Source organism: Artibeus jamaicensis, unplaced genomic scaffold, assembly GCF_021234435.1.
Source record: "Artibeus jamaicensis isolate MK-2021 breed Jamaican fruit bat unplaced genomic scaffold, CSHL_Jam_final scaffold_916, whole genome shotgun sequence".
In the NCBI taxonomy this organism is placed as follows: domain Eukaryota; kingdom Metazoa; phylum Chordata; class Mammalia; order Chiroptera; family Phyllostomidae; genus Artibeus; species Artibeus jamaicensis.
The window spans coordinates 5,847,051-5,859,979 of NW_026522059.1; the positions used below are offsets into that span (position 1 = coordinate 5,847,051).

General features: G+C 45.7%; 1 protein-coding gene across 1 annotated transcript in view; it reads right to left on the bottom strand.

The window, feature by feature from the left end:
• The window catches only part of EFR3A (EFR3 homolog A), a 66,596-nt gene extending 53,934 nt beyond the window's left edge, over window positions 1-12,662 (bottom strand). The window contains exon 1 of the mRNA XM_037166435.2: window positions 12,427-12,662. Coding sequence (XP_037022330.1) covers window positions 12,427-12,436 — 10 coding nt within the window. The 5' untranslated portion in view covers window positions 12,437-12,662. The remainder of the gene's footprint in view (window positions 1-12,426) is intronic.
• Window positions 12,663-12,929: the final 267 nt, after the last annotated feature.

A 12,929-nucleotide genomic window follows, 5' to 3' on the forward strand; every position in this document is an offset into this window, starting at 1 on the left:
ACTGTGCCACTGTGACGTTCTTCCGAGTTAAGAAGGCTACTGTAATAATCATAACCTGCAATGTCATTCTTACGAACAACTGTAAACCTACTTTTGCCCACACTGTACTGTATTCCTAAATAAAGCTAGGGAAAAGAAAACATTGTTAAGACAATCATGAGAAAGAGGAAACACATTTATAGTACTTACTGGGGAAAACCCAGGTATAAGAGGACCCGCGCAGTTGAACCTGTCCTGTTGGAGGGTCAGCCGGGTACCAGGGCCAGCCGAAGAGCAAGAGAGGGCCACCTCACTGTAAGAATGCTGCTTGTTACCCCCAGACTTGGGGGTTTACAAATCTACGCGTTAGAAACCAAAACGCAGACACAGGCCAAGCATTAGCCCAACAAAAGATGAGCTTACAGAGCCCGTGACTGGCCTTTAAGGACAAGTGAAGGCAAGAACTCAATTCGCCAACCAGTGACTTGCACGGCCCCCAGGGTCCAAGGGCACCTCCACAAGTCCGCACCTTGGGAGTGACTGAGGGCGCTGGTAACGACTCTGCCAAGGCCAGCGGCACAAATCTCCACCATCACAAGCAACCCGGGGCCCAGCATGACCCTGCTCACTATCTTAGACTACGTGCTGGGACATGTCTAAAGGCATCAAACAAAATGATCAAATTTTCAGTTATAGCTACAAAATGAGGAAAAGCGGCAGCCCTCCAGACAAGGCAGATGAAGAGAGACATGGGGGGGGGAGACACAGAAGACTGGTAAAAATAACACCTTAGAGTTTGCCTAAGCTTCAATCTTTCCAGTACACAACAGTTACAGCCTTCATATCATATAATGTAGTAATTTGGGTAGAAAGCTCATCAACTGAGACATTGCCTAGACATTTGTAATTAAATATTTTATAAAATGCCTACTATGGTCAAGGTACTAAGCTAGGCACTGTGAGATGTGTGAAGAATTAACCAAACTGGTTCCTGACACCACGATCCTTACAATATAACATAATTGTAAGAAACCAATGTTACAGAAAACAAGATAACTATTCCTTTACTGAAAACAAAAGACAGATGCAAACAAAATCATAATGTAAAGTAACCGAATTCACCCTCAGTCTTATGATTAGGTACCAGGAGCAGAACTATACACACTTAATGACGCTGATCGTCCACCACACTCAACACTAACACCCCCCCAGGGACGTCTACCACCGTCCTAACTTCTCTCACAAAACCAGTGCCCACGAGTCTTCCACTTCTCCTGTGTGAATGCGTTTGAACTCTCAGAGTAAATGGTTATATCCTAAGAAATCTTCGTAAGCAAACTTTGTTTTCACTGTATGTTTTCTTCGGGCGCTCTGTGAGCCAACCGAAGAACAGTTCCCGGCCCCAACCAGGATGCTCTGAGTCAATCTCTAGGGACAGGACACCAGAGTTCCTATTCCTGAAATTCACCCCCCTTCCTAGTACAGGAAGGACCACCATGCACAGCCAGGTTCAGAAACCACTGCTCCAGAGAGCAGACCCCTACACAATGAGTTAAACAACTAAACAACTACCTGACATGTTGTTCTCGTATGTTTTAGGCACTTGGGATATTGTTCCTATCGAATTTAAGCAGAAGATAAAAGTTTATAATACAGTTGGTATCTTAGGATCATCTAATACGTTATAATAAATGAATCACAGTAGATGCTATCCATGAAGCCAACTGAGTGACAGAGATGATAAATGCCAGGGCACTTGCAAACCACCTCGGAGAGGGTGCTGACGTGATAAGGAGTTATTATCACTGCCAGCACTGTGCTGGGACTGGCGGCGGGGATCTCCGGAACTTTCCCAGCACTGGCGTGTCCACAGGGACACGGTGGCTTGTCCCCATGGACAAGGGAGTTTCTAAACGACTTGCATCAGTTCCTCCCACGCTGCACACGGGCAAAAGAATGAGTCTGAAATATTTTAAGGACTCTCCCCTCCACAAATTAAAATGTTTGTATTGTGATTATGGTAATCTGATACTGCGTGATTTCAAATTCTTAAACTTAAAAAGACTCATGTGAGTTAAAAAAGTCAAAGATAAAAGTATCTTCTTAATAAATAATAGGTGGAAGAGAACTGGAGTTTCAGAATCTTACCACTGAGTCTATTTAATTTTAGCAAGTGTCCTAATATTTAGCAAAGTGAGTCCCACTGAATCAAAATACGGGGCGAAGGAAAGGCAAGACTCCTGGGGACTCACATGTATAATCACGACTCAGGCAATCCCCAGGGTTCTTGTTTTACATAAACATCAGGCCTTTCCATACACTCAACATATGTAAAATTCATGGTGTATAAATTACATCTCAATAAAGCTGGTTTTAAATCATTTTTTCCCTTCATTATACTTATTGGACTTGATATGTAGTTCTAATGAGAAAGAAGTGTGGGTGTCCCTGCGGTTTAGCTAAAGCTCTAAAAAAAAAAACTTATAAAAGGCCCTGCGCTGGCCGGGTTGGGGCATCAGCCCACACGCCAAAAGGCTGCGGGGCGGGGCGGGGCGGGGGGCTGACGCCTAGTCACGGCCCGCACCAGGCTATGGGCTCCGCTCGGTCAGCGCACACATGAGAGGAACTAATCAGTGTTTCTCTCTTCCTGCCTCTCTAGAATCGATAAACACATCCGTGGGTGAGGACTTAAAGAAATAATAATAAAATTTAAAAACTAAAATTTTTTTTAAAAAGGTCCAACAAATTCAATTCCTGCCTGAACAAACTAAGGCACTACAACCTAGGAAAACAGACCCTTACATCACAAGATACTAATTAGTGCCCTGGTTGGTGTGGGTCAGAGGACTGAGTGCCACCCTGTGAACCAAAGGGTCGCTGGTTCACTTCCCAGTCAGGGCACAGGCCTGGGTTGCGGGCCAGGTTCCCAGGGAGGGATGTGAGAGAGGCAACCACACACTGATGTCTCTTCCCCTCTCTTCCTCCCTCTCTTCCCTTCTCTAATAAATGAATAAAATCTTTAGAAAAAAAGATATTAATTTGTCACTGTTATGAGCATACAGAACCTTCCACAGGCAATGACTGTGACTTTTTCCAGTTAACTAGGTTGATTTATTTTAAATTAAAACCCCTCTGAATATTTCACAAGCAGGATATGAGTTATTTCAGGCAAAATTCAAAACATCTTTAAAATTCCCCAAATACATCATTTAAAACATTTTTTATTTCCTCATTAGTCAGAGAATAACAAAAGTGTTAAATATGTGAGGGTGTTTGTAACTTCCAAAGTTATTTTTAGAATACACACATTTAATATACCAATAGCATCGATTCTTCTTATAGATTTCCTAACACCCACAGTGTCTGTGCCATATGCTGGAGATCTTCACGTTAATTCAAGCTGGTGAAGTCTTCTGACCCAGCGGTACAGGAAAAGAAGGGCGTACACTAATTATGCCTCTAATCAGAATGCAGAGTTTTAAGCTACTTCTCTACCCAAAGTTTGAAGGCAGCAAAATACAAACTAGGATTTGCTGAATAACCCTAGCTAAGTACAAGGGTTTAATGAAAACAATATTAAACTACTAACTTAGCCCTTCATGGTTCAGCACTGGATACAGCCTCCCCGAACTTCTCACTGACGCACAGCAACTCCAAACGTTTCCTATTCACTCCGTACCTGAGGGTTTGGCAGCACAAAGTCAAGAGCCTAAGACTTCTTAAAATTTTCCAGTATTCTAGAAAGGCAATCCAATCTTTTCCCATCAATATTATTAAATGAGCCATAAACCAAAATGTAATGCTACCAAAAGATTTCAATGTAGTACTAAATTCTCCTCAAGTTCAAAGTTAATACTTACTACAACTAAAGCATAGAAAAGAAAAAACACAGCAATTTCCTGTGGCATACACACAAAGAACCTAGAACTCTGCACACATTTGTAGTTTTCATGTTATTGCTACAACTATAAAAAGAAACTTGAAAACTTTACTCTTGAAAATTTTAAATGATTGATTTTAAGATTCATTTCACTTTTATCAAATACTCAAATTGTTAGCAGTGCAATTGTAGATTAAAAAGTTAACCTACAATTGCAAAAACTCAACAGTATAATCCATCTTCACCACACTCACCCCTCCTAATGTTCTCGGAGCCCTGATGTTCGGCCTTTAACCAGCTGCTGCTGGAACCTGTCTGCATGGCGACAAAAAGAGCAGCAATATTTGCAATGTTGCTGGAAAGAAAGACCAGAGCCTGTCTACTGCATTACACTGAGTCAGTACCCAGAAAGCAGTGGGCGAGGCTGCGGGGGGCGGTCTGTGTAAGGGAGGGAGTAAGTCCCTCTGAGAGCACCAAGGGCGAACTGATGCTCCCGGGTGAAACCTCAAGTGTCTAAACGCTCCTCAGTTCTTTGATTAAAAGAAAGCGCTTCGCACATTTCCTTAAGCGTTGCCGCCAGAAAACCATTCAGGTCTTGCATGGATACGCAAAACAACAAGACTTAACAAAGACGGCAATGGAATAAGCTACTAACAGTCTAGTTCTATGTGAAATATTTCAGACTACATACAGGGAGCCGCCCCAGGTTCCATTTGCAAGCTGCACAATTCGGCTTGTCTGCCCAGGAGTTAGAGTTTACACCCCCAACCAAGGATCACCTCTGACGGTCTCTTCGCCTGCCAGGCAGCAGTGACGAGACGGTTCAGGATATGAGTGCACTACACATCACACACAATCATCTTGAAGTCCCGAAGTTTTTTTTTTAAAGATTTTATTTATTTATCTTTAGAGGGAAAGGGAAGGAGAGAGGGAGAGAAATACCAATGTCTGGTTGCCTCTCATTCGTCCCCTGCTGGGAACTGGCCTGCAACCCAGGCCACAGTCAGGCATGTGCCCTGACTGGGAATCGAACCGTGATCCTCTGGTTTGCAGGCCCGTGCTCAATCCACTGAGCCACACCAGCCAGGGCCCAAAGTTTTAAAATAAGATTTTTTTTCTAACACTTGGTACATTATCCTTGACATAGCATCAAACAGCACGACTGTCCAGCTGTCTTTTACTTGCACAGTGGAACGTTTCAAATGCTCCTCTGAGTAGACAGATGCCACCTGAACCGCACCCAGTTCTCGCCACGTAGCATCTACTGGGTGGCGTTGGTCTGGACGGCGCCTCACCTGCTCCCTCTTCCGATCCTCTGCCCATTCAATCCTTAAGCAGGTGGACGTGTTCCTCTAGACTCCGTCCTAGGCCTCTTTGCTCTCTTTACAAGCTGCTCCTTCACTTCTTTCATCCACTGGTATTCCTAAAAATGTGCCCTGAACCTCCTGCAGGCACTACACACTGTCATACCCTAAAATGAACTCACTCGCCACCTCAGTTTCCCCAAACGCTCTTCCTCCAAAAGTCCCCATATTGAACCAGGGCAGTTCACTCTCACAGTCAGGTCCCAACCCTGGAGGCGAACCCTGACTCCTCCTCCTGCCTCGGCCACTGATCCAATACCTCCGTCCACTGTACCTCCTCCTCGGTCTTCAGTCCCCCCTTCTCCCACCATCCACATCCAAAGCCCACCACTCAGGCTCCGTGCTTGATGAACCACTCTCCAACCTCACGCTTGTGTTTCCATAGCAACCTGGGCCACTCTTAGTAATGTGAGTCACTCTGCATTCCTCACTGTGCACCATGGACCGAGCACTGTTATCAAAAGCTGTGTGTACAGCAGCAAAGAAAACGGGCAGCAGGGCTCACAAAGCTCCCTGTCTGGTCAGTATAATCTCAAGCTCAGTACCTGTCTTCCTCACCAGACCAGGCTGCGTGGAGAAGGCGCCACCATGTCCATGATGACACCTACTATGCCCAGGTGCGGGTGCTGGGGGCTCCTCTAGCGTAACGCACACACAGCGCGCAATAAGCATATGTTGAGTAAGAGACAAATTTACCGTGTAGATGGAGTCTCCACCCTTTCCAGCACAAATGACTTATGCCGACTGGCTGCGCATTATTTTCAAATGTGTGACTCACCACCAACCTTTTCCCCAAACCCACACTTCTATGATCACTACTTCCAACCAGTTAACATCTTTGAAATCACTCAGGCTTATGAACGACGTCATCTTCCACTCGTCCTCCCCTTGCAGTCTCTCCTCTGAACTCCACAACATCCTTCACAGGGTGCCTGCCAGTTCCTGCTTTGCATGGTAGCCATCTACCTATACAAGTTCTAGAAATTAGATAAACTTTTCCACTGCAGTATTAACCTCTGTGTTCTGCACCTAGCAGTGCCTTGCACATGCAGGTGCTAAAATGTTTGCTGAATGAATCAGTCCCTAAGGAAATCCAACAGGAAAACAAGAAGAGCTGAAAGCAAACTTCTGTACCTCCGAGAGTGCATCGACAGTGCCCGTGACCAAGAAATTACACAAGTCCCTTCCTGGAGATCAATACAGCTAAACTGGTGAGACACCATCAGCTGAACAGTTTTGGTTTCTGTGTCTAAGTTCCTAAGCTTTTGATTCTAAAACATCTTATGTTCTTGTCAGAGGGTATATTCTCATGTCCAAGACTATAAATTTCAGACTTTTTGTAAGTAGCCAACTGAAATCACATGCAGAATCCTACGAATAAAACAGATCCACCAGCTGACCTGGGGACCCGTAGAGAATCCCACCTGCTCGGTCTCCCCAGCACCCTCTCCACACGAAGTCCCCATTATGCTTCCAAGGAGGCATTTGGAAAACTCTGGCTCTAAAGGGAACTCAAGGTTCGCTTGTGCTGCCTTCCAATGCAGATCGACTGGCTGGGAGCAACGCCCACGCTCCTCCCATCGCTCTCTCGGACCTGAACTGTTTCCCTCCCACGAAGCAGGTGCAGTAAGACAAACCTGCCACTGCTTCCCAAAGGCGTTCCCATCCTTGGAAGACCACGCAAAAAAACAGATGAAACCAGGGGAAAAGGTGGCATGGATGGCCAAGTCACTTCTAACCTGGACTGTGAACTGAACAAGAAACGAGACCCCTGACACTCCCACAGTCCAGCCGGCTAACAGAATGGGAAAACCCAGAGGCACAGAGACCCCCCACCCCAAATCCCAGCGGTTACGCACTAACCTGCAGGGCCCTCCTCCCTGCAGATGCCCTTTTGGAACCAGGCACAGAAGATTCCAAGACGCAACTATCTTGTCCTGACAACATGCTGATTCTAATCACGTGTTCATGAAGTGTTTCTACCACCAAAACCCAATGACATAAATTCGACTACATCTGCATACCCCTGAAAGACACTCTCATTTTTCATTAACAAATCAAACAGCTAGTAACTTCTAACTAAGTTGATAAATCAGTGTGAGTCAGATGTCACAAATAAGCCACTCCTTTCAACTTCCAGGCCAATTCTTTGGCCTGGCAGACTACCTTTTGCAAAGTTTATGTGATCCCAGGAACTGACAATGGCAAAGTTGAACACACCTTATACCTCATTTTCTCTGCCCAGCGGGAGCGAGACCCATTTAAAGTTAAGTGCAACCAGAGTGCAGAGAACTTCGCAGCAAACTGCCAAGACAGTTGCTGGAAAAGCTAATTAAATAGCGGGGTATGGAGAACACTTGGCATTATCCACGAAAACTACTGCCGCAGAAATACCCTGGAGCTCAGGTAATGAAAAGAAAAAGGTACAGCTGCGTAACTCACCAACTAAGAATAACAGCAAAAATCAACGGCATTTAGATGGACCAAAGTCCTGCTGGAAGACTACACAGCAAAAGGTTCAATGCCTCATTTTAGAACGCAGCAAACTCTTGATTCAGAGGTACAATGGAGAAAACCTGAGTAGTGATTCCTCTGATAAAAAATCGGAATCCTGCTACCTAATAATACTTAAAGTGAGAGAGCAGTTAATAAATAGGCAGAAGGGGGGATAAGACATCCTCTGTGGGAGGAAGAGGAGTAACAACCGCTCCTGTCTGTCTGCTTTATCTGGCAGAGAAAGCTGGCTCGCCTCAGAACGAACGAAGCTGGCAAATGCGAGTGACAAGGATCTTGACGTGTGTGACAAGTTAATGATAGGAGGGACCGCTTACATTCATTTCGTGATCATGCTCCCTTAGAACTGTGTTCATTCTACAGTGCACGATCATTCAAAAAAAGAAAGAAAAAAAAAAAGAAACCTACAAACTCCCTATAAATTAAACCCACACATAATGACTCATCTCAGCCGTTCGTGGTTTCATCACTGAAACTGCCACTTAATAACTCAGAAATTATTTCTTCCTTCTCATGGCTAAGAAAGAAGGAAATCCTGTCATTTGCAATAATACAGATGGACCTTGAGGGCATCATGCTAAGTGAAGACATAGGAAGACAAATACTGTGTGATATACAAAAAAAGGAAAAAATATTTCTTTCTCCTTTTAGCATAAAACACCAATGACAAGAAAAAAGCCCCATTATTTTACTTCCTACTCAGGAACAGTATAATTCCCCAGCCACTGCTCAGTCATTCACAGAATTTTACTCTTCCTGTCCCAACAGCAGAACACACCAGTTCTCTGATCAAGAGTTTAGACATGGTCAAAACTCTTTGACCAGTTACACAATACTCTTTTTTATGGGCCAAAGGAAGAATCAGTTCAGGGTAATAGCTTAATGTTCATTTCAGGTTTCTGAAAGAATGATGCTGTCTGTGGACACTTCTGGTGGTTATAGCTGGGGGGACAGGGAAGATTACCACTGGCTTCCTGTGTATGGGCGCCAGAGATGCTGTTAAACACCCTGCAATGCAGCGGTCAGGCCCCCACCTCCCATGCAAACAATTGGTTGGTCCAAGGCCTCACCACTGCGAAGACTGGAAAACCCTGATTCGCACTACGATCCGCAAGCCTCTGTTTGTACTCTCGTCTCTGGTCTTGCACGTGTTACAGGCATACCCGCTAAGAACCCAATCAGACAGTGTGAACATTTCATAACACTGTTTTTATGAGAACAAAGTTACTTCAGGTAATGGTGTCCAAAGAATAACTGCGCTGACCTGAGTTAAGACTCACTGAACCATTTACTCAAGATTTACCAGGCACCACTCATGCAATTAGGCATGAAGCTAAGCAAAAGCGACAGTGTTAAAAAAACAGAGAGAATCTGATGACAGCAGGTTCGGCTCCTGCCTGGCTCAAAGCAGCGAGTAGGAAAAAAGAAGTGGGACTGGGAAGCCGGACCCGTCTAGTTCCAATCCCAGTGGCGGCTCTGTCACAGATGGCTGACTTCACTTCAATGCCACTCTCCCATTTCTGCGGTAGGTCAAACAGGGCCTCCCTTAAAGTGGGAGATAATGAAAAATAGATAAAGCACAAAGTATACCGCGCCTGGCACACAAGCAGTACTCCATAATTAATTCAATAGCAAATTTTAAAGTTTCTATAAAGTAAAGAGTAAGCTGGAAACTGCTAGTGTGCCCATAACACAGACGGCCACTGTAACTGCTGCTGTGACAACCTGAACTCAACTGTAGTGCAGCCGACTGCATGGCACATACATTCCTTCAAATTCTGGCTCCTCTCTCCATCTCCAGCCTTATCTCCCACCACCTACACCATCTGTAATGCAGCCCTATGTCCCCATAAGTGGGGACAGATCAAAAGATGAGATCTGATAGCAACAAAAACAGTGTCAAGCCAAAGGTTACTGTGAGAAAGGGAATTCTTCACCTGTAACTCTGGCAGCACACACAGGGGATGGGTGGGCGAGGGAGACAGGGAGGGTGGGGGGGACATGAACAATCACAGAAGGCTCCTCAGCCAGCAATCTGTGCTCCTGGTGATAGGAGTCACAGGGCCCAGATTTGTGATCAAGGCCTGGTTCTACTGCACACGTGACCTGCATCCAGTTACTGCAACTTACCGAGGCTGAGTCTCCTGATATGCAAAGTGAAATAAAACAAAATGAATGGGTTAATAAGCTTTAACATTCCTTCCACTCAAAATTCTGATTCAGGCTTTGAATATCTTTAAGATCAAAATGTTTCTTAATCCTCTGAAGGGAGGAGGATGAAATAAAAGGTTTTAGAGAAATGATGTGTCAAATTATAGGTTCCTAGGTTTAACAAGATCACTTAGTGAAACAGTCTTGAAATCTGTGCTTCGTGATTGCTCAAAACACTGACTGTAAGTGACACACAGAATTGTTCTTGCATTGCGGCAGCTTCCTAACGGGAATCCTTCTGGGGATTTGCTTTCCGAATAAGAGCCTACCGCTCCCCCCAAATCACTACAACTGAGCTACTATTACCATTCGTGAGACAACGCCATGGCTTAGCCCCCGAGGGTATTCTATGTTCTCCTGGATTCCGCTTATCACCAAGAGCACCAATATTCCAAATAAGTAACAAAATAGCAATAGTAGAACAATTCTCTGACTTGGAGCAAAGGTCACTTTCAGAATTATAGAGTCCCGAGAGGCACTAGCAACCACCTCCAACACTCACTTTATGGAAAAGCATTACCTTTACTTCACTAAACCCTTCAGGATGAACTGGTTCAGTTTGTAAGAGTCTCTTAACTCATTTGACATTAAAAAAAGAAAACGTTACCTTATTTAGAGAGGATTTTTTTCCTTAAAAATGTCCCTAAAGAAAGTAATAATTTTGCTATCTCTGCTTATGTACTTAACATGCTGGAAGTGTCTTCTACACACAAAATTCTTAAAGTACCACTGTCCACTGAGCTGTCCCCGAAATTCTGCCCTCAAAAAAGATGAGAAAAGACAAGATGAGCACTACTGCTGTCACAGGGCACCACCCATTAGCACCACGCTCTTATGCAATCACAGAAACAGGACCATAATAAGTAGTAACAACAATAATGACAAATAACAAACCTTTCACTTGCCTTCCAGTTGTGTTGTGAAATCTGTATTCTTAACTCTGCCAAGTACAATATGGCTCGCCCTTACGTTAAGTTGCACTGCAAACCATACATTTCAAAGGAAACAAGTTTTCTACAACCACTCTATGAACATAACTAAAAATGTGCTTAATTTCATAGGACTTATACTGACATTCTACCACTAAATCCTGTAACTTTCAAGAGTAGGTGTTCACGCCCTGCAGTTTGCTTTCTTACAAAGTAAGAGATTAGCATAGTGTTCAACACAATTGTTTACTGATAACGTCAATATGAATTTAGGACTAAACTGACAGTAATCAATAATAACCCTCCGATCCAGGGGAATAACATATAAAGCACTGACATATTGACTGGATACATCCCAGAACAAGAGTGAAGGACACACAGTACTGTATAAAACCCGCCTCACCTACACACATTTGAGGAGTTAGGATTAATCTTTGTATCGAGATTATTTACAGATTTCCACGGCATTACATAAACCTTTCTAGTATCAGGAAGTAACTCCACTTTACCCACCACTAAATAAGACATGCATCTGAGGCTGACCTGGAAATCCAGGGTCCCATATGTCTACCAAAATAAGGACAGTTAGGAGTTATGAATTCTAAGGAATATGCTCTATGTTAGGAACATACGGACAAATATTTAAAGATTCTACAGCACAGAACACTTACTCAACAAGAGATCTACTTGAAAAGACTCAAATCCATTATAATGATGCTTTCTCTCCATCCAAGATCAGGGTGGATCCATATGGGCCACTGAGTTTAAAGTCATATTGTGATTCTCTGGGTCTTTTTAAAATGGGTCACGGGTAGTAGTGTCCAAAATGCCTCCCACATCCAGTGATTTCCAAACTTTACTACATATGGAGATTCCGGGGCTCAAACTCCAAATCTTATTCGAAGTGTCTTGTGAGGAGCCCTCAACCGGCATTTGTAATGACCTGCCAGGTGAATCTGAACTAGGTGATCCAACACCCCCCACCCCCTGGAACTTCTAACCCCAACAAGTTCCCAAAAGAACATAAACTTCGGCCAAACCGACGATTTACAGACAGCGAACAAGTGAAGGATGCGAAGACTTGGGTTCCCGCTGGGAAGGACCCTGCACAGGTCCCGTACACCAGGCTGGTGCATCCCCCCCCAGGGCTGGCCCTCAAGGAAGTGACAAGGTGATGGCGATGGGGCCGCGTAATTTTCGTTTTCCCATACAGTCCCACCATGCTCTAAAGAGAGATTGGGGCAAGAGCTTGGACTTGGAGGTCCCTGAGGTCTAGGTTACAAGTTACGCCCCTAGTATCCCAGCATCCGAAACGCTCCAGGCTCAGTTTCCCGGTCGGTGCCACGGGCTCTAATCACCGCCCCCTGGGAAGGCTAAGCCGAAGCGAAACTAACTCGGCAGGTCGCGGGCACTTCCTGGCTCCCCCCGGTTCCGATCGGCTTCCCGGTCGCCCCGGCGGACGACCCCCCGCCCCACCCCCGGCTGCGCGCGCCCGGGGCCTCAGCCGCTCAACGCCCCCCACCCGCCCGGACCCCCTCCGGCCACTCACGGGTAGGCATGGTGACCCCCAGCCCCGACCGCCGCCGCTCCGAGGCTCAGCCGGGCCGCGCAGGACGCGCCGACCGTAGCATAACGCGCCAGCGCCGAGCCGCGGCGGACCGGACGTGGCGAGGGGCGAAGGGCGAAGGGAACGGGCGCCGACCGGCGGTTCGGGCTACGGAGCGCGCGACAGCTGTCTGGGCTGGCCCAGCTCCGCGCCCGACGTTGCGGTGGCCGTCCTGACGCCCTGACGTCAGCACGTCGCCGACGTCCAGGCCCCGCCCGGGAGCGGTCACCTTCGGGCGTGGGGCTTGTGCGGCGCTGGACTGCAGTTGAAGCCCTTGGGGAGGGTGGCGCGTGGAACGCCTCCGGGCTTCGTTTTATTGTCAAACCCTAGTGATTTGTGCAATATTCGTTTCCGTGAATCCTCATTCGAGGTGCATGAGCAATAATTGTTTCTTACAGTGGCACCACTTTAAGGTGTTTGAGAGGGTAAGCGTGACTGCTTTCAGA